This window comes from Ovis canadensis, chromosome 10 (assembly GCF_042477335.2).
Source record: "Ovis canadensis isolate MfBH-ARS-UI-01 breed Bighorn chromosome 10, ARS-UI_OviCan_v2, whole genome shotgun sequence".
NCBI lineage: Eukaryota > Metazoa > Chordata > Mammalia > Artiodactyla > Bovidae > Ovis > Ovis canadensis.
The window spans coordinates 63086025-63109065 of record NC_091254.1 but is presented as its reverse complement, the minus strand read 5'-3'; the positions used below and the strand labels follow the sequence as shown (position 1 = coordinate 63109065).

Genomic DNA, 23041 nt, shown 5'->3' with positions numbered 1-23041 from the left:
GCGATAATTTTACCACCACCGGATAATTTCTTTTGATGATGGAGATCTACTCATTCACCACTGCTTTCATTTACTTTTTTGTTTTTTTCATTCTGTTGTTATTTTAAGCATGTCTTCCTCTCCCGAGGAGTGTTTCATCAAAAATAGGTCAAGCTGCCCGCCTTCGAGATTAAGAAATGAAACGTGTCCCAGAAAGTGACAGCAGTAACGTGGATCCGGGGCCTTGAGTCTCTGTGAAGCTGCAGACTGCGAGCCTCAGGTCTCACAGCACTGGAACCAAACAGAGTGCTGTGTTTGCTCACCGTTTAAATCTTTCTCTTTTTCCAGTTCAATCTCACCATTTAGTATCGAGAGCACAAGGCGCCAGAGAAGGTCTGAATCCCCAGACTCGAGAAAACGGCGTATCCACAGATGCGATTTCGAGGGCTGCAACAAAGTGTATACGAAAAGTTCTCACCTGAAGGCTCATCGAAGAACACATACAGGTAACAGGTCTGCAGGGCTTCTCACCTGAGGGTCACTGAGAGTCCAGACAGGGCCGGCTGCTTGACTTCGGACCCCTGGGTGTGCTGGAGTGTCCTGTGCTCATCCATCGTGTCTGAGCAGAGTGCATTCCCTCTCTTAGTCGAAAAAGGCTTAAGTCTTAGTGAAATTTAGAAACAAAGAAGTATTTCTTCTGTGTCTTAAGGACTTATATTAGTGTGAACCCAGTGGTCTAGACGTTTTCATAGTCAGGGTTGCCACTTAATGCTTGTCTAGGTTTTAAAATGTCCACGTAACATACAAAACAAGCAGAGTAAAATCATTTTCTTCACTTAAAGTTAGCATTTTCACCACCACTTAGATCATGTTTTCCTCCCCTTGATCTCATCCCCCAAATAACCAAACCGATAAACAGCAGCAACAAGAAAAACGTGAAATAAGATTGACATATACATAACACTGCAAGGAGTTGAAAACTTTATTTCCCCATGATTCCATTTGATTCTCACTGTTTTTTTTTTGTTTGTTTGTTTGTTTGTTTTTGGTATATGGAGAGGATTTTTTTATATTCATAGTTTGCAAAGAAGGAAATTGAGATCACAAGTGACTCGCTGACTTTGTCACCATCCATTCACCCAACACATCTACCCTCCCACCGATTCACCCTCCCAGGAAAGAAGCCGGTGGTTCCTCACTTAGCTCTCTACTCACCCCATCCATCCTCTACCATGTATGTCTCTCACTTGGCATCCCCTGCCTGCCTTGCTTTCTGGATCCCGTTGGGTACCACTGATAGGAGGCTCTGGGAAGAGACCAAAGACCAAATTCCGCCCCAATTACAGAACCTTTTCAAGGAAAAGTGATTGGTGACTGGAATGTGTGAACCTCAGAGAAGAGGGAAATTCATTCATAGGCATTCCTGGTAGCAACATACTAGAGATGAAGACAGCTCAGTCCAGTAACTATCTTGGACAGGAATCTGCCTCCAGCACCCACCTCTGGGCGTTTCATGTGTAACAGACCCCATGGGGCTGTTTAAATAGTGCTCCCATCTCAGATACATTAAGGTAACCACACTGTGTGAACTGTTTCCCAGCTGAGGTAGCAAATTTATTTAAACTGGCATTCTTTGCCATATATTGAGTCATGTTATTATAGCAGATTGTTTGAAGGTTTCTTTACAGAGACTTTCAGGATTTTGATCATTGAGGTGGGGCCTCTTTGCGTGTGTGATGACGTTATAGCACAAGATGCTGCTTGAATTCAGAAAAGCTTTATAGAGTCTGCAATTTAGTTTTGCTATTTCTAATGCTAATGTTAATGCTTTTGCTATTTCTGAGGTAATGCAGCACAGTGTGCAAACTGTCTCTTCCCATCTTTCTTCCCTGTTCCCAGCCCTTCTTCCTTTTCTTCTTAATTCCAGATCCTCCCCTCTTCACTGATCCTGAGCTCTCCCAGGAGAAGTTTTCATCTATTTCTTAGACACTCATTTTGTTGTTGTTTTGTTTTGTTGGCCACACTACACGGTATGTGAGATACTTAGTTCCCTGCTGCTGCTAAGTCGCTTCAGTCGTGTCCAACTCTGTGCGACCCCATAGACGGCAGCCCACCAGGCTCCCCCATCCCTGGGATTCTCCAGGCAAGAACACTGGAGTGGGTTGCCATTTCCTTCTCCAATGAATGAAAGTGAAAAGTGAACGTGAAGTCGCTCAGTCGTGTCCAACTCTTCATGACCCCATGGACTGCAGCCTACCGAGCTCCTCCATCCATGGGAGTTTCCAGGCAAGAGTACTGGAGTGGGGTGCCATCACCTTCTCCAACTTAGTTCCCTGACCAGGTATCAGACCCATGCCCCCTGCAGTGAAAGCACAATCTCAACCCCTGAACCACCAGAGAAGTTATCAGGCACTATTTTTTAATCAGTTTTCTTTCTTGTTTTTGGATCTGAAAAATTAAACCATTTAATAGTTAAGTTGGTTTTTTATTGGAGTACAGTTGATTTACGATGTTGTGTTAGTTTCAGATGTACAGCAAAGGGATTCACTTATACATACACACATATCTATTTTTTCTAGATTCTTTTCCCTTATAGGTTATTATAAAATATTGAGTAGAATTCCCTTGCTATACAGTAGGTCCTTGTTGGTTATCTATTTTATATATGGTAGTGTGTATTCAATTTTCTTATGACGGCCAAGAATGAGTATAGAGACATAAAAGTTGAATAAGCATATTTCATCCTCTCAGTACATAGTGAACACAAATCACAGGAGTAAGTATGATCAGGTTGTATTACTGACTTTTTATGGGAGCATTTCAGTTATAAGAAAAAAAAAAAGGATGACCTTTCATCAGTGAATCCTCATATATTTTGAGTTATTCCTATTTTCCTTGAACTTTCTGAAATAACTATTAGCCCCATTTTCACCAGACATCCTCTATTTCAATTATCCAAGTGGTGAACAGTGAAAGAGAAGAAAGGGTTTAATGAGATACTATGAAAGGATTTTTAATGTTATAGCATTATAGGATTGAATCTTGAAGGTTTTAATATATATTGTGAAAAGTGGGGGAAATGTGATATATGCATTGTAATTCAAAGCAATATAATTAATCAGTGTGGCTTATTAATAAGATGAAATCATTGACTCCTAGGGTCCAAATGGACCTTCAGTGTCATAGAGTTTAGTTCATTCCCACATTAGAGGAATCCCTTGGGTGTCATCTGTCACGGAGAACCAGTCCCTCCTATGCAGTTTTCTGCACACGTAACAGATCTTTTCTTTCATTTGATCCGCACAACACCTGGTATCATTGTCTCCTTGGTAACGAGAGTGGCTCCCGGTGAAGTATTATTTCCTACCTCTCCTTAAATTTGTCGAGTAACAGAGAGCTTTTGCTTCTGCAAGACAAGTTGGCTGATGTTTCTGAGGGCAGAGTCCTTGTCTCTGACAGCCCTGAATTGTCTCCGGTGGCTTTGTTTGGCTACTTAATACCTCCAGCCATCACACTGCAGTTTTCACTTCCGGGCGCTGGTGCTCCTCTCGACACTGCCATGAACCACGGGCGTCTTCATTTCTCCAAATCAGACACCCTCAATTCTCTCAGCCACTTCTTTCTAAATAGACTCTGACATATCACTGCATCTTCTAAAGTTTTCACCCCCCTAGGTGACGTAAGAGCGCTTGTTAATGGACATCTCTTAATAGATTAGAAGATAGAGTTAAGTCTTTTAGCAGTTGTCTTTCTCTGTTAGGTCATCTATGTCAAAAACTGCTGAAAACTAGATCTTTCTCTCTCTTGTAACAATAACATTTCTTTTAAACCAAAGCATGCGGTGTTGTATTTGTTGTTGAACCTGTCAAATGATGGCTTCCTTGAGAGGGGTGGGTTTTCCCTCAGGTGTTTTCCCCAGGCTGAATAATCTCTTGTGGGAGATACAGGACAGTTATTACTGTGGGAGCTGCACATACCCTTTCAAACCTTAGAAATACTTCTACTGTGTATACTATATCCATCTGATTGATGTGAGCTCATTATTCTAATAAGTCGAAAAGACTTTGGAACCCCTTCCTGCCCACCTTGCTTTTAGTATTTTAGGATTCTTCTTCAGCTTCTCCATTTTTTTTAAGTACTGAATAGAACAGGTTCAGGAAAAAGGACTCAGATGTGGTCCTGGAGACTTCCATCCAAGTCGGTCTCAATTCATAAACTTACAGCTAAGAATCCACCTACTTGTCCTACCTCCGATCCATGTTTCTTGATCTCAAAGCTCCACCCAAAAGTCCTTGTGAAATTTCTGCTCCAAACCCAGATATGACACGTTCATCCGTCCAACTTAGCAGAGAAATACTTATTCTGGGCAAGGCAGAGGCTCCTAAACCACCAGTCAAATAATAGTACTTTCAGAAAGAAAGAATGAAACTTGGTTGATTTGCTGCCACCAGTTCAAAGTTGAGCCCATACTGGTTTCTGATTTATAATTACGTGCAGGATTTCATAACTTTGTGCTCAAAATGAAATGCACACTAGTTCTGTAGGGATTCAGGTTGGCTTACTTTGCTTTTAATAAATATCTTCTTAGCCTTACCTTTGCTTCAGGCATATTGAGTAAGTTATTTGTGTGTGACCAGTAATAATGAATGTGAAGTATGGCATTATAACTGATGACTTATGAGAACTATACACGCAATGGGAGGTGAGCAAGGGGCAACAAGACACTTCCTTTGAGAAAGTCACGTTAATTCTGCCTTTAACTTGATCTTTTGTGCTTTCTTAGTAAATGATCAGTCATCTGTTTAGGACATAGATATAAAGTAAATTAAACATATCCATAGGAGTGTGAAAGAGGTTCGTTTTCTACATAGTCATAAAGAATTTAGAATAAAATAAGAAATGCTGAAGTACCTTCTTAAACTGAAAAATACCTTAGTCTAATGAATGTGCATTTTAGATAATAACATAGAAGTTTGGCCAAATATTTTTAAATGCCTACTAACACTTCCCTGTGGCAAATTGTTTAAAGCATATTCAATAGAAGGAAAAAATATATTTCGACCATCACATTTACCCTACCGTCAGCAAGTATAATAATTATTCCTATTCACTAGTCTGAATTGTATGTCTCCTCTGTGTGAAGCCGTGTACAGTGTATTTAAATGAATTGCACTATGTTGAAATTAAAGGTCATTTAAATCTGTATGATATGTAACTATTATGTACAATGAATTTCTCTGATTTTAAGAATTTTACTGCTTATCAGATGATCTAAATATGAATTTTAGAAGATAGTGGTTTTACAAATTTAATATTACCCTTTATAATTCTCTTTATTTTCCAAAAATGTGTGCCACCGTGTTTTCTCTAAATAAAATACAGTACAAGGAAGTAACACTCAGACGCCACTGATTCTTATCGCCACTAGATGGCGCACAGCAACCAGATGTTGGGTCTAGCTTAAGAGAGTCCAGAAATCAGCTGGAACCCTCTAGTGGTACATTTGAAATGGTATGATTGTCCATGTTCTGCAAAATACTATTATTTAATGATGAACAAGGAAATGGCAAGATAAAGATTTAAAACTAGGGTTTTTTAAAAATGAGTATTAATCATTTCAATATGTAAGAATATTTAGTTTCAAATGAATCTTAATTTGAAAATTCCAACTTGGTATCCTGGTCTCTCATAGTTTTTCAGGCTTGTTTAGTCAGTCTTGCCTCATAGTTATTTGAATTCATATGAACACTCCACACCTAAATTTTAAAAAGTAGTGAACACAAAGCAGTCACGTTTCTTATCTATCTGACGGTAGCAAAAGTAATTTGTATCTAAATTTTACACATCAAGGAAGGTAACTCATATGGATACTTTAAAAATACTAATCAATTTTTATTTAAAAGTCCCTCATTATTTAAAGTATTTAAATATGTGCTTCTTTACCTTTACAAATGAAGGAAACGTTGTATTAGTTAGCCCTTCCCTTGAGGAATAAAGCCTTTGTAATTAATATCATGTGCTGTAATTTCATGTCATGGGGTTGCAAAGAGTCAAACACGACTGAGCGACTTGCCCTTACTTTCACTTTAAGTTTTTTTCAATGACCGATGCATGGGCTCCCCAGATGGCGCTAGTAGTAAAGAACCCAGCTACTAATGCAGGAGACATAAGAGACACAGGTTCAATCCCTGGGTCAGGAAGATCCCCTGGAGGAGGGCATGGCAACCCACTCCAGTAGCTTGCCTGGAGAATCCCCATGGACAGAGGAGCCTGGTGGGCTACAGTCCATAGCATCGCGAAGAGTCGGACACTGAAGCGACTTAGCACAGCACAATGCCTGTGTATGTAGTATACTGCAGATGCTGCTGCTAAGTCGCTTCAGTCATGTCTGACTCTGCGCAACCCCATAGATGGCAGCCTACCAGGCTCCCCCGTCCCTGGGATTCTCCAGGCAGGAACACTGGAGTGGGTTGCCATTTCCTTCTCCAATGCATGAAAGTGAAAAGTGAAAGTGAAGTCGCTCAGTCGTGTCCGACTCTTAGCCACCCCGTGGACTGCAGCCTACCAGGCTCCTCCATCCATGGGATTTTCCAGGCAAGAGTACTGGAGTGGGGTGCCATTGTCTTCTCCAATACTGCAGATAGAGAGTGCATATAGATAGTGAAGGACAGGGAAGCCTGGTATGTTGCAGTCAGTGGGGTTGCAAAGAATCTGATATGACTTAGTGACTGAACAACAGCAGCAACAAAAATGACCGCACACACGTGCATACACTGTGATCTGAAATGCTTATAGATTCCATGCTTTTTCACTTGTTACTTGCCTCACCCCTTCTCACTGCTATTCCTCTGTTTCTTGCTTCCAATTTGGCATCTTATTTTATTGGATGAGATTTTGAAATGACTTGATAATATCCTATACAGAAAATCATGAGCCATGTGCCCGCAGTGCATCTTGATGGCCTTTTGTTCACTAGTCTTGGGGTTGCTAGGTCTTACCTTCAGGCAGTGGGGTGCTGCTTATATGTTCACATCCATCTTCATTATTTAAATAACTCATTCCATGTAAAGCTCCACTTCAGACTGTCTGTCTAGATTCATTGTTAGATAAAGCATAAGGCCTAATGATGCCAAAATACTGAATCTCTTAAGGACAGACTGACATTTTTCAAGAAAAAAAAAAATCCTCTCTGAATAAGTTGTTTGCACATCTTAGCCAAGAGCTCGCAAGTATGCACCATATTGGTAACTGCAAAGAAATAGGAAACTATCATAGAAATAGCACTAAATTTGAAGTCAGTAAACAGAAGTTTATCTTTGGCCCCTAACTGGTTGATGAGCTTAGCAAGCTATTTAACCCAGTGAATCGCAGGTTTTCTATTTTTTTAACTGTGAACATAAATATAGCAAGTTGTGGCGTAATTACCATGTATGGGCATGCTAAGTCACTTCAGTCGTGTCTGACTCTTTGTGACCCCCATGGACTGTAGCCTATCAGGCTTCTCTGTCCATGGTCTTTCCCAGGCAAGAATACTGGAGTGGGTTGCTATGCCCTCCTCCAAAGGATCTTCTGACCCAGGAATTGAACCTGTGTCTGTTACGTTTCCTGCATTGGCAGGTGGGTTCTTTACCACTAGTGCCACTGCATGCCCAGTCAGTGCAGTGAAAGTGAACGTCTCTAAGTCATGTCTGACTCTCTGCGACCCCATGGACTGTAGCCATGAAATTCTCCAGGCCAGAATACTGGAGTAGGCAGCCGTTCCCTTCTCCAGGGGCTCTTTCCAACCCAGGGACCGAACCCAAGTCCTTCATGTTGCAGGCAGCTTCTTTACCATCTGAGCCACCAGGGAAGCCTCAGTAAATGCAGGGACTAAGACATTATAGGGACCCAGTCATTATTTGTTGAATTGAAATTATCTATGTCTTGTACTGATACAGATATATGTTATTAATGTGAGCAATAGGTTCAAGACAAAAAATGTTTGGATAATTTAGTGTATTCTTATCACAATCAACTGTTTGCTCCAGACTCTGCTAATTTAAAATTTAGATAATGCAGAAAAAATTGGGGTAAGACTAACAAACGAACCAGTCTCCAAACATGCTCGACTGTACAGAGCTCACTGCACATTCTTCCCCTCTTCCTGAAATGGCCTGCCTGGGTGCCTCCATGTTTTTCTTCTTGAGTTGGTAAACCTCTGTTTATTTTTGGAAACTGCCTCAGTGTCTCCTTGTCTGTTAGACTCTCTGAGCACCCTCCTTCGCTCGGCACATAGAATTCCATCATCTCTAATCTGGAGCACTTGGATGTGTCCCTTGTCACAGAAGTGCAGTGGGCAGAGAGGGGCCACGTGGGAAACAGTGGAGCAGTCGAGAGAGCAAGGTGTGGCATCTGCTTGGATGTGAGGGCAGGGTTCAGGGAGACTTTGAGGACATCTAGAATGCGTGGTTAGCAGGGAGGAATGCTGAAAGCAGACACAGAGACCAGTGGTGAGAGAGAGTCAATATCTCCGAAGGACCTGCCGGGTCAGTCTGAGAGCTTTGCTAGTGCTTTCCATAATTTAATCGCATCTGTAAGTCCTCGGAAAGGTCAGAGCAGCAGTCCCCAACCTTTGGGGCACTAGGGACCAGTTTTATGGAAGACAATTTTTCCACGGACCGGGGAAGAGGGGGTTGTTTCGGGATGATTCAAGCCCATTACATTTATCATGCACTTACTTTATTTCTGTTGATATCGCATCAGCTTCACTTCAGATCACCAGGAACAAGATCCTAGAGGTTGGAGAATGCCGGGTTAAGGCGCTCTTTGCTGTCATGGAGTAGACAAGGAGAGGAGCTGAAAGGCAGACTTTGGTTTCTCTAGAACCTGTCATTCTGGTTTTCTAGAACCAGTTTTTTCTAGTTTGTGTTGTTTTCATTATACCTATCTGCGACAGTTTGCTAATAACCTACCAGTCTCTCCCAGCGGGGCCACACTCCATGCGGGTCTAGCCAGTGGCCCCTACCTGTTTAGAGTTGGTCATCAAGTATTAAGATAGCAGGGAATGTTAAATGGCCAGTTTTTTAAATTTCTGTTTATTTATTTATGGCTGCACTGGGTCTTCGTTGCTAACATGTGCTTTCTCTAGTTGCAGTGCTCAGGCTTCTCATCGTGGTAGCTTCTCGTTGCGGAGCGTGGGCTCTAGAGCACCCAGGCTCCGTAGTTGTGGGGCACAGGCTTAGTTGCCTCACAGCATGCAGAATCCTCCTGTACCAGGGATCGAACCCATGTCCTATGCATTGGCACATGGTTTCTTAACTACTGTACCACTAGGGAAGTCCTGAAATGGTCTGTTATTAAAGTTTTTCATCATTAATGTGAACTCGTCTTGTTTTTTGGCCAAGCTTCACAGCTTGCAGGATCTTAGTTCCCTGACCATGGATTGAAACCCAGGCCCCCTGCAGTGGAAGAATGGCGTTCTAACCACTGGACCACCAGGGAATTTCCAGTCTTTCTTTAGCGTCAACTAAAGTTTCTGAAGTTGTTAGAAAGCGCGTGAGAAAACAAGGACCAGCAGCATTAATAATTAAATGAAAAGAGCAACTCTTGAGTGAGTGCTCTGCACATAGCTCTCTGAATATTAATGGGTGCAGCTTAAAGATGAAGACAGCAAGGGGTTTGAAATCTGGTAGTGGAGCCATATCTGCAGAGATCTGGATCAGTAACATAAATATTATAAAATTATTTGCTTGTTTTCATGTATGAAGGAGTTATTTTAATCTGTTCTACAGAGTTACTACTTATAAACACATTGAAAATAGAATCTGTTGCTGCTTCCACTTTTTCCCCATCTGTTTGCCATGAGGTGATGGGATCGGATACCATGATCTTGATGCTTAGTCACTCAGTGGTGTCCAACTCCTGCAACCCCATGGACTGTAGCCCACCAGGCTCCTCGGTCCATAGGATTTCCCAGGCAAGAATACTAGAGTGGGTTGCCATTTTCTCTTCCCAGCGTATCTTCCCGACCCAGGGATCGAAACCATGTCTCCTGTATTGCAAGCAGATTCTTTACCACTGAGCCACCATGCCATGATTTTAGTTTTTTAATGTTGAGTTTTAAGCCAACTTTTTCACTCTCCTTTTCCACCCTCATCAAGAGGCTGTTCAGTTCCTCTTCACTTTCTGAAATTAGAGTGGTGTCAGGGAACACTTGATGGGAAAGCCCTGAGCGAGCTTGATGCAGGTTGCTGTAGAAGCAGTGAAGGGGTCTTTGGTCCCAACTGCAAGGCTGCGGCAACCATCACCGACCCATGGGAACCTGCAGGAAAGGGCCAGCTCTAAAAAGGAAGCTGAAAAATCAGATCAGTAACAAATGTTTTGAAAGTATTTACTTATTTTCATTTATGAAGGAGTTAGCTTATTTTTTTAATTTAAATTTATTTCATTTAATTGGAGGCTAATTACTTTACAATATTGTATTAGTTTTGCCATACATCAACATGAATCCACCACTGTTCTAGAAAGTTACTACCTAGAAACACAGTGAACCTAAGATTTACAGTTGTCTGAATATAAGTATGAATGCTGTTCACATTTGTTTCAATTTTGATTTTAAAGTGTTACCTTATTTAAAAACTAAAGTCATCTTTTTCATATATTTAGAAAAGTAAAGACTTCTAAGACAGTCTGTCAATTATTACCCAGTTGAATAAGCTGCTTGCTAAGTGAGTTTGTTTTTTGTTTTTGTTAGCACACAGATCATCAGTGACAATGAAAAGTTAAAATACTGTGGGATCTTATCACCATGCTCCCCATTTTCCTTCCTCTGCTTTTGGGTTTATTTTGTCCATTCAGCTATCAAAACTGTGTTGTAAGGAGTGGGATAATAATATCCCCAGTCCTTGTTCCTTCTCATGTCCTGCTGAGTATCTAGATTATGCCTCCTGGCTTAATTTTGCTGAATGATAAAATTAACTACTACTAATAGAAAATGTGTGGCTTTAGTGGAACTATTAAGGAACTGTATTTTTGTAGAAAATATAGTTACCATTGAAGAGTTTATTAAAATATTATTTATGTATAAGGCTTAAGATAAATTCAGTAAAAGCCCTTCATCACTAAGAATAAAAAGAATTATAAAGTAAATACATTGCTTAAAGATTAAAATAATTGATGCTCATTTGAAAAAAAAAATAGACTCAATCACAGATGTTGCTAATTTTAACATCACATATCATGTTACTAAATTTTAAAAATTAAAAAAATGAGATATTTATTTGTAGACTAGACCTTTAAATGACACTTACTACAAATAAAGTCTCCTGTTATTTTCCCTTTCAAAAATATATAGTCTAGGGACTTCCTTGATGGTCCAGTGATTAGGAATCCACCTTGTAACACAGTGGACACAGATTTAGTCCCTGGTCAGGGAACTAAGATCTCACAGGCTGAGGGGCAATTAAGCCCACTTGCTACAAACTACAGAGCCTGTGCGCTACCACTCAGATCTTTCACAGCCACAGAAATAAGTAAATATTTAAAAAACAAGCAAAATATATATTCTACTTAATTGGAATGGGAAAGGGTTGTAGAAGGGGTGAAGTGCAATCAGTAAGCTCTTTGTTTCACAAAGTGGATTGCTCTTCTATTGACTCTTGTATGTTAAACTTCAAGAGAACAGGAGGCATTTGAATTCAAGCTGTTTCATTCATTTGATCAACAAGCATCTGTTTGCACAAAGCAGAATAGTGTAGAAAAGGCACCCTCAATACTGCGCTACTGAGCGTGATGGACAGGCGGGAAACCTGTTGTTACTATGGGATGGGGTGTGAGGAGGGTTTAATTATAGGCGTGCCCAGGGTGCCAAGGAGTGGCATGATCACACTGTTTCAGAAAGTTTTCCTTACAATACAGACGATAAACTGGAGGGAGCAAGACACAAGACAGGGAAATAGACCAGTGGAAGTCGGAACTCATGAAAGGTTGTGCATGCATGCTCAGTCATGTCTAACTCTTTGCAGCCCCTTCAGAGGATCTTCCTGATCCAGGGATTGAACCCGTGGCTCCTGAGGATGCTGGATTGCAGGCAGATTCTTTACTACTGAGCCATCTGGGAAGCCCACTGAAAGGTGGGGAGACTCTAAAAAGAGGCAGACCATCTTCGTGAAGATAAACGAGAGGGCGTTTTGAAGGCAGAACTGGCAGATATAATGATAATCAGGTTGGGGCAGGTAGAGGATAACAGATAGGAAAGAGTCCAAGAAATCTCTCCAGCTGGAGAGATGTATGACCTGATACCTAAGGAGGTAGGGTTGTCTTGTTTCCAGATACTAAAACAGAAGGAGGAACAGGCCTTGTCTAAGTGGTAGATGCTGAATAACACCTTGGTCACGTGGAAGTTGCTTTCTAGCTGCCAAGTGAAAATGTCGTCTCCCCTGCCATGGTGCATGGGAGAGAGACTGAGATGTAACCCTTGGGAATCTTTGCCTTAGAAGTTATGGGAGCAGCTATGGGTACCAAGGAGAGCCTCTGCAGGTGAGGAGTCAAAGCCTGAATCTCAATGAACATTTATGTGACAGGTAAAGGAAGGTGTCTGAGAAGAAGCTGAGGAAAAGACAGCCAGGAACAGGAAGCTCAATACTCTTACTACCTGGAAATACGAGCTTCCCAGGTGGCGCTAGGGGTAATGAACCCGCCTGTCAATGCAGGAGACATAAGAGACATGGGTTCGCTCCCTGGGTTGGGAAGATCCCCTGGAGGAGGTCCTGGCATACTCACTCCACTATTCTTGCCTGGAGAATCCCGTGGATAGAGGAGCTTGACTGGCTATGATCCAAAGGATTGCAAAGGGTCAGGCAGACATAGCACCTGGAAAATATAAACTTAGAACAGCCAAATAAAGAATTACCCTTAGACCCTGAACTTTTGCTTTCACTGAAGTACATGTTTATTACAGGATATTTTTCACTTCCCTTGTATTTTATTTCTAGGTGCAGGGGGCTAGACTCTTGTGGTTTAACATATTGTCTCTCCTCTCAGTAGTAATTCATATTCTCTCAGTCTGCGTGGCCAGGTCTGACTGGATATTCTGGTTTATGAAAGCAGCAATTTAAGGTTGAGAAGGATTATAGGGAAATGGTTAAGACTGTGACCTTGGGTGTCAGATCCTGGGTTCAAATGCCACCTCCACCTGCCACATACTAACTCTGGGTGAAGGGAGGTTGCTTATAGCAACTTCATGAGGAAGTTGAGAGTCAACATTAAATAAGTTCAGATCCATACAGCTCTTAGGACCAAGTGGGATATGTGAAAAATACTATCTACTGTAGCAAAGATTATACTTATCAAAGAAATTCATTATAGAATTATATGGAAAAGAAAGAAGAGGCCCACTTGTTTACACATAATGAAACAGAAAGTCAATTAATTCAGTCTAGACAGTTCTTGGGGAGGATGCTAAAATACTAATCATTTGTCTGAATTGACAAGACCAAATGAATCAAACAAATATAGAATAGTTTGGTCTGCTTGGCCTATGAAGAAGTTTTATAATATTAGGAAAAATCAGTATCAGGATTGGCATCCATTTACCTGCAAATCTTAATTCCTTCCTGAAAACTAACAAATGGCCTTTATTTTTAGCTTCATGTTATTTTTATTTCTTGGCAGAAACAGAAAAACCTTGAATTTCATAACTGTAGAATTCAGTATCCTTTACTGAGCACCTCTCATTTGCTGGGCACATGGCATGTATTTCTAAGTTTCACAACTGGAAGAATATTCCCACTTTATAGACCGGCAGGGTGGGGTTGGGTGGGGATGGAGTTTCACAAAGCTTCACTCTCTAGCCTGAGATCCAGTCATAGATTGACGACTGAGCCTTATTGGACCATGCATTCCGCTTGACCATGCATTCTGAGTGTTAGTCACTCAGTCATGTCCAACTTTTTGCAACCCCATGGACTGTAGCACGCCAGGTTCCTCTGTCCATGGAATTTTCCGGCAAGAATACTGCAGTGGGTAGCCATTCCCTTCTTCGGGGTATCTTCCTGACCCAGGGATCAAACCCGGGTCTCCTGCATTGCAGGCAGATTCTTTACCATCTGATCCACGAGAGAAGCCCGTGCATTTAAAGCCCGTGCTATTTTCTGCCTCTTTGACACCAGCAAGAAGGCAGGCTGCCTCGTCTACCCCTGGACAAGTCAAGGGCCTGTAATCTCAGCTCTAGGTTTCTGTTTCCTCATTTTCAAAGTCCCTGATTTCCTTCCAGATCTAAGATTCTGTGAACTCTTATGAACTAATGTGACAGAAACCAGAAGACAAGATAGGAATCTTGATTCTGGTGTTTTTTCCCCTCATATGCAAATACCATTCCTCAAGTGAAACCGATTGTCACAGCAAGTATGTTGAGCCTTGAGTGTAATGAAGCTCATTTGTCAGTGTCTGGGGCCCCCTGACTTTATAAAAGTTAAAGAGGGACACATTTTAGAAGTGCACTTCAGCACTGAAGAAAATGCCTATGTTTCCTGTTGGAGAAGGTGGTTTGTTTTGTTTTTTGGTTGCTTGAGAAAATAATAGAGAAAAGCTGATGTGAGGACATGGGCGTTTTGTTTGAGCTTTGCAAACTGCACATTCCTTTTCTGGTGTTGCTCACACGTCATTTTAATATGAAAAGGCACCTGTCTTTTGTCTCAGGACACATTTACCTTTCAGCATTTCAGATGGTGAAATGGGAGGTACCCAAAAGAGTTATTTTTGTTTTATGGGTTTTGGGAATCCATTCAATACCTGGTGTTTTCTTTAGACTTTATTATGCCTTCTGCTGGGTAAATGTCATGGAAATGCATTGAGTGACTCTTAAGCCTTTTCTTTAACCAGAATTGAAAGAGACAGCAGTTCTCATAATAAGTCAGTTTGTTGACTGTTCCAAGAAAAAAAAACCCTGATGAGAGTTCTCATTTTCCCAGGATACTTAATTAGAATATTATTTAAATAATCCTTTTGAATATACATGTATAAACACACACACACAGAGGCCATCATGGATATAAAATTGTATTAACTTGAACCGCCAATGTGGAATTAAGAGTGTTTTCAAACAGAAATTAACAGACCCTCTTTTTTGGTATGTTCTCTTTTTAAGCTTTTCAGAACCCTTTAAAGAAATTAGAGGGCTTGTTATTAGTTTTGGTTAACATTTTCCTTTTTCAGAGATTTTCATAGTTTAGATCAGTTTTTACAAAGAACTGAAAGAGGACAGGTTATGCTGAAAAATGGTCAAGAGGTAGAAGTGGCTTATGGATTGGTCATGGGACTTCAGAGACCTTCACTTCAGAATCGAAAGCCTAAAACAATAACTGCACCCCAGGGTAAGCGTAGTGTTACCCATCTTGTTTCTTTGATTTTTCTTACACATTAGCAACTTGATGTCTGGACTTTAAAAAAAAAATCACTAAGACTTATTTATGAAGACACTATTTCCTATCATTTTATTACTCTATAGGATTAATACAGGCAATAAAAATCAAAGGTGATCTGATGGTGGAAGCAAAACTTCTGATTATTTTGAAAAAATATTTAAATACATTTTCAAAGACTTTGCTCCTGAGGATCTTAAGTGTATCTGTGGGTTAGACAAAAAAAAAGATGGGCATGCTATTTTATTTTTAGCCTATTTCTAGGAAAAATAGTTTAGAATAATACATTTGCAGAATTCTGATTCAGATGAGTTTAAGGACAATTCACCATTCCTGAAGAAATTGCTAGAAAGTCTGTTTACTGTCACTACCATCCAGACTGCTGCAGAGCAGCTGTGCATCAGAGAAGCACAGATCCTGGGAGATCGATGTCTAACTCCCATTATTGTCCAAATCAACCCTTTCCATAGGAAACTGTTCATGGAAAATTCATCTCTACTTCTGTCCCCACCACATTAGAGTGAGTGTTCTATTTTCTGGTAAGATTTAAAGGAAAGAAGGGCAGATGGCTGAAGGATTCTCTCCATTATATCTTTTCAGGACTCATTTACACATATTACAGTATATCTTACAAACTTATTATCATCTTAATTAGTTTTTACTCACATTGTGAAGTTAGTTTCTCTTACTATAGTTTATTTATAAGATTGTACCCCTTAAATTGCTTTAACGCACAAGCATACACTATAACATGCAGTTTCAATACAAAGTCATAGTCCCTGTGCATCATTTTTGTATCCATTTTTAAAACTTAACTAGTCCTGAGAGCGCATTGATTGATCTTTATTTTTTAATGAAATGCTGGGCACTCAGCAGATACGACAGAAACCTAGGTCAGTCTTGAGCAAGAAGCAGAAGCCTGCTCTCTACCTGGTCCAAGCAGCCAACTTGTTCCCTTCACCCCCAGAGCTCAGCCTCTAGTTGTGAGGAAAGATTTGAAGATCTTATTTTCTTTTTCTCCCCTCTTCTTTTTTTCTAAGTATGGAGATAGAATACCCAAACTCTTGTTGTATTCATGAGGAAAAGGGTATAAGAAATGCTGTACAAGAAATATTTCTGAATATTAAAAAGAAAATATACATTTTTGTAAGGAAATTTTCAAGGAAAACTCATCTATTGCTCACATAATTGTTTACTATTTTCTGATACAGGTTCTCCCTGACCCTCCCTACCCCAGATGAGAATATTTACATTATTTGTTTTATGCATTCATTCACCACTTAATATTCTTCTCAGTGGTAAAGAATCCACCTGCCAATGTAGGAGATGTGGGTTTGATCCCTGGGTCAGGAAGATCCCCTGGAGGAAATGGCAGCCCACTCCAGTATTTTTGTCTGAAAATTCCATGGACAGAGGAGCCTGCCAGAATATAGTCTCTGGGGTTACAAAGAATGGGACATGACACACCTGAGCACTCATGCATTAACCACTTACCCCCTAACAACTTAGAAGCTTGTCTATTACTTTCATTGGTTTTATTCATGAAGTAGGGTTATATCTGCCTCTTAAATATTTTGGTGGCCTTGTCTTTCATGATCATTATTGTACCTGATTCCACCTCACAGAATACTTCCCAGATTTTGCAGTAAGTTTCCTCCTCCATATTTGTGGGCCCACAGAAATCCTTGCCATAGTTGTTGTTTTCTCTGCTTCTCCTTTAAAATGCCCACCTGAGCAATGATGCCAAACATCCGAGCTCCTGTTTTCTGATCCTTCCTTGCGTGTATCCGTCTTTCCAGACTCAGTAGAATTATCATTCCTCATCTTGCATGCTGGTCATTGTAGCACAACTCTATTGAAAGATGATGGAGCTGGGTGGGGCTCCATCACTGTCAAATCAGTGCTGTTTGGTTACCAGCTAAAATATACAGAGATGTTCCTGACCCCACTCATCTTCATAAGGAAGATGTTTTTGTGCTTTTATAATGAGCAGAAGAGATCCTGAAGACTTTTAAAAACCTGATGGAATAGAGAATCACTCATTTCATGAGCCAGAACCTTCAGTTTAAAACAATGGACATGAAATGTCAAGGGTGTTCATTACTGAGAGGACTGTTAGAATTTTAGTCAAGGACCCTGAGTTGAGAGTAAGTGATTATTTTATCACCAAAATATTCCCTCACCTACCCATCCCAGACTAGCAATGTATGTTATATAACCTGATTAAGTTAACATAATCAGAAAGCCTGCCCCAAGCTGAGGTACCCTTCACTTACATCAAGGGTCAGCAAACTTCCTGTAGTAAACCTTTTAGATATTGCAGGTCATACCTTCTTATTGCAATACTCAATTTCACTGTCACTGAAAAACAGCCATAAACAATATGCAAACAAATGAGTGAGACGGTGTTCCAATAAAAACTTATTCATGGACTCTAAAATTTGAATCTCATATGATTTTCACATGCCATGAAATAGCCCTCTTTGGTGGTTTGTTTTTTTTTTTTTTTTTCAATGATATAAAAGTGTGAAAATTGTTCTTAGCTTGCAAGTCACACAAAACAGGCCACCAACTGGATTTGGCCTGGGGGCCACAGTTTCCCACACCTCCTATAGATTTTCAAATGGAAAGGGCACAAGTACCATTATTAAACAGTCAAATTGAAAGTAAGAGTATGTATAGGTGCCTAAATTGGGTGTACAAGGAAATTCAGAGAGTCTCCAAGACAACAGACTGTCCCCATGGTGGCCATGCCAGCCTCTAGCATCCTTCTTGCTCTGAAACTGAAGCCTGTCTCCTTCTATTATCTCTCCTTCCTTCCAGGCCCATCCCAGGTCGGGCCCCTTCCTCTCACTTTAACTGCAATGGCATGATGAGAGTATGGCAGCTTTTCTAACCCTGGTCATATTCATACTGCACTTTCCCAGCAAGATAGAAACACATACCCTCTCAGCACACAACTGAGCAGTGCTTTCCCTCAATTAAAGTCTTTTATTCTTTTTTTCTTAGACCTGTATTCATTGTAGCTGGTTCCATACACAACAAGAGATATCTAGGAGATGCCTGTTGGTGACAAAGACTCAGTGAGCTGAGCTCAGTGCCCCCAAAATGAATGTGCTTTTGAAAATACAATTTTTATCAAGTTCAGCTTAGTAGAACCTGTGTTCATGATATAAACTTCAAAAGCATGCAGTGATGACATACCAGTAAAAGTATTTTAGCAGTTGCCATGGATATATTGTATGTGGATACATGCTTAGTCATATCCAACTCTTTCCGACGCTATGAACTGTAGCCCACCAGGCTTTTCTGTCCCTAGGATTTCCTAGGCAGGAACCCTGGAGTGGGTTGCCATTTTCTCCTCCAAGGGATCTTGCTGACCCGGGGACCAAACCCACATCTCCTGCATCACAGACAGATTCTGTATCACTGAGCCACTTGGGAAGCCTGGATATACTGTATAGTGGACTGCCAGTCTTCTTAAATTATGGGTTTTGCTGACTTAAAAACAAAATTTCTGTTAATTCTGATCAGTCAATACCTGTCAATGCAGATTTTTGTCTCTAGAGAACATCCAGAATGAGTCAGAAGTGAGGTTTTGGATTAAGCTGGTCATCAGGCATCTACTTGCTGGGAGCCCTTTCAGAGTAACCTGGAGCTTTCTGTGGATCACAGTTAGTGCATCAGTATTTCTAGAGTTAACTGAGCTGTACGATTCATGCGGTTCTGTGAAAGTGCCACTTGATCCCAAAAGGACCTATAATATAGTGAACATTCATTTAACAGCTGAACAAAAACTGCTGAGTCTGGTTCAGTCTAGTTTTCCCATGTAGGCATGACTTGTACATCTCATTCACAGGGCTTAGTAGTTGCCTGTGTACACACCTCGGTGTGAGCATATCTGTGTTTGTGTTACAGTTTTATTAATTTATTCAAACACTATTTGACACATACTCTAAGCTCTGAGGATACAGAAATAGATATGTGATTCTTAATCTCTATGTTCAGAAACTGGCAAAGGGGAAAAGCATCTAGACAAAATCTGTATGATATATTGTGATAGGTGACTTAATAGAAATAGGAGTTGAATAATTGGAAAGTATCTAAGAAGGTAGAATCGGCATTGTCTGAGGATGTAACAAAGTTTCGATGGGAAAAAGAATTTGGAGCATCGTGAAAAACACTGCATTTTGAACCAAACGCATCTATTTACTGGCTTCAGGCAAGTTATTTTACTACATTCATCCTCAGTTTTATCACCTGTAAAATGGATTTAACAAAACTCACTTTGCAACTCTGTATGTGTGTGTGCTTAGTCACTAAAGTCATGTTGGACTCTTTTGTGATCCTGTGGACTGTAGCCTGCTGGGCTCCTCTGTCCCTGGGGTTCTCCAGGAAAGGATGCTGGAGTGGGTTGCCATGCCCTCTTTCAGGGGATTGCAGCTCTGTATCTTGGGGTCTAAAAGTCATGTGGCTCCGTTGTATAAAGAATCTGCCTACCAAAGCAGGAGACGCCAGAGACATGGGGTTCAATCCCTGGGTCAGGAAGATCCTCTGGAGAAGAAAATGGCAACCCACTCCAGTATTCTTGCCTGGGAAATCCCATGGACAGAGGAACCTGGTGGGCTACAGTTCATGGGATTGCAAAGAACTGGACGAGACAGAGCGCACACACATGTTGGGGTCAGCCAATAGCTCTCTGCTCCCTGTCTTAGGCCTTTTCGCCAAACTCCACATAGGGCCAAGCAGTGTGTGGTTAACTATTGGATGGAGGGGGCAGAAGAGAGATCAGTTCTTGTGGGGTTACCTGGGGACAAGGCTTCCATTCTGAATGAGAGCCAGGAAAAAGCACACCTGGGTCAACTGTTGTCCCTCTCCCCCGAGAACTCATTTGAACAAGGGATAGCGTATCTCTTCCCAACAAAGCCTTTGCATATTTTACTGTCTTTACAAGTTGACTGAGGGATGTGGTCAAATTACATACTTCTTCAGACTGTTTTTTTCTGTGGGTTTCAACATTCAGACCAACCTGATGATTCCTCAGGACTTGCCCTAATTCTTAAGTCCCTGAAGAAGATATTTAAACTTCACACTACTAAGATATCTAGGATTCTTTCCCAGGAGACAAACAATTGTTTACTGTTATTTAACCTCTAAGTGATGCCCAACTTTTTGTGACCCCATGGACAACAGTAGTTTATACATAATATAAATGATAACTTTATAAATAATAAGTACTTAGTACCTAATTTCTGGGGGTGGTAGCGTGCTTTATCTTTTAATGAAATTTTGTGTGACTGATGAAAGGACACTGTACCCTAAAATAGCCTTTAAGTGTCTAAGTGGTGCACTTTTGGGAGCAGTATTGCAACAAAACATACAAATCATTGCCCTTTATAATTCTTTGTGAGTTTCGACCCTTCAGCCACATCAGCCTAGGTAGAGCTCTCTCACATGCCTTTCTAGTCTACCCATGGTGATTATACACCAGAGTTATCAGTCTATGCCTTCTGATAGTTTGACTGCAAAGTAACTTCCCCATAACTGAAGATGCAAGTGTTAAGTAACCTCCCCATTGTCAGAGCAAGAGAGATTACATTGAAACCCCCATCTGTGCGACCCAAAACCTGCTGGCAGGGTGGTTAGGTTTCTTGACAAAGGGCCACCAATGGAAAATCCCCTGAGAACAGTCATGTCCCCAGATAATCACATTGGCTAGATTGTTCAGGAGAAATGATGGAGCACAGCGTTATGTCCCTTTGTTTCTTCCAGGAGAGAAACCCTACAAGTGTACCTGGGAAGGCTGCACCTGGAAGTTCGCTCGTTCGGATGAACTGACGAGGCATTACCGCAAACACACGGGAGTGAAGCCATTCAAGTGCGCAGACTGTGACCGCAGCTTCTCCCGGTCAGATCACTTGGCACTGCACCGCCGGAGGCACATGCTGGTGTGAGGAAGGCTGCTTGTCCAGCTGAGCGTAAGAGCTGGATCTCTTAGCGGCACCCCATTCAGCAGGGCTGGATCCCCTTCACAGTGTTAACACAAAAGGGCATCACCATCCCACGATGTCTGAAAGCAGAGCAGGAAAAAGAAGTGGTAACACTTCTCCTTTCGGTCTGAAGGTAACCCCCTCGTCACGTCTACACAGGAAACGACTTCACGCTGGCCTGGGAGATCAGTGACACAGATGCTGAAGAGACAGGCATTGTTTTCCGTGCTGTGTCCTCTGCCATTTCAAGATGTTTGTAGTTTGTACATTTTCTGAGCTGTCAGACGTTTTGTTATTGATACTTTTTAAGGTCATCTACCACAAATTGATGGCTAGAGCAAGACCTTGTAAATTTGGATTATTCTCCCATCATCCCACCCCTGAACCCCTTTTTACAAGTAAGATATTACTAGAACCCACATCCAATCTGTTACCAGCAACCAGCCTGAAAGTAGAAAAGAAGAAACTGTTGGAGAGGTTCCAATACCTGAAAAGAAAGGAGCGCTCAGGCAGCCCTTTTGCAATAGCGATGGTGACCACTAGATATCACTGCGACTTGTCATTATGCCATGCCCTGGAGAAAACCAACATTGATTCTTTTCATCTGTTTGTTGTTGATTGTTTTTGTTTTGTTCTGCTTCTGTTTTGTTCATCTGTTTGAGCAGAGGGGCAGCGACGTTTCAGTTGGAGTCTAGCCCTGGTGTCCTCCCTGGCGTGGACGGGCACAGGGTCGTTCTGTAGTTGAATAGGAAGAGCCTGTCTAAAACAACTACTGCCCCACTTCAAATTGCAGTGTTCTGTCAGCTAGGCATCATCTCTTCCTGCCCCTAGTATTTGATTACAAGGAATCGGGGGAAAAAAAACTTTCTTAGACACACTGGCACCAAGGTAAGAGGTGGGGCGGCCCAGGCAAAGTCAGTGAACATGAAAAAAAATCAGACAAAGCAGAGATGGAAATAATGCACCTCTTGAGGAGAAAAGCAATAACGAATAAAAGGACTTTCCTACAATCACTTCACTGAGGACTCACGTTACCAATTTTCATACTTACTAAAGGGATTGTAAAAACACCCCAGCATTTTAGAGGTCTTGGCTACATTTACAGCACTGAGGTAATCTTTCTGCTGTTTGTTGTCCTGCTTGGTTGAGTACCACAATTAAAGATTATGCTCCCCCTTTTCTTGTTTGAAAACAGTCATTTGGTGACTGGAGAGGCCACGAAGGCATAGCTGGGAATTAACTGTTGGGTGAATGGAACTGAGTTCTCCTTGGAACTGAGTCAGTGGGAAGGGAATGCTCCCCAAGGAAAGCCTGACATGGTGCTAGTTTCCACCCTTGGAGAGCCAAGGATAAATGACTCTCCAATAGGTTCTTCTCTATAGATTTCATTTTCTAAACTATATTAGGACCCGATACAACGGCATGTGCAGGGATGAACCCACTCATCCTGTGCTGAGGGTGAGAGGAAATTATAGTCCTGTAAACCCCCTTGAGTTATGAGCCTTTTTTGCAACTAGCGAAGTCTATAGTAAACAAAGCAATACATCACCAATGAGCATTCTTTCAGAAAAATTACCATATTTTTTCCCCCACTAAAAGCTGAATTTTTTCAGCTTTCTGTAGCCAAGGGGCTTGGTAAGGTTTTATTGTCATTGCTGTTATTGTTAAGATTTT

The 23041-nt window shown here is 41.2% G+C and overlaps 1 protein-coding gene across 8 annotated transcripts in view; it reads left to right on the top strand.

Moving 5' to 3' along the window:
* Positions 1–22546, top strand: part of KLF12 (KLF transcription factor 12) — a 515262-nt gene extending 492716 nt beyond the window's left edge. For all 8 annotated transcript variants that reach the window (XM_069602330.1, XM_069602332.1, XM_069602333.1 and 5 more), the window contains 2 exons: positions 328–485; positions 21150–22546. In XM_069602330.1, coding sequence (XP_069458431.1) covers positions 328–485; positions 21150–21331 — 340 coding nt within the window. In that variant the 3' untranslated portion in view covers positions 21332–22546. The remainder of the gene's footprint in view (positions 1–327; positions 486–21149) is intronic.
* Positions 22547–23041: the final 495 nt, after the last annotated feature.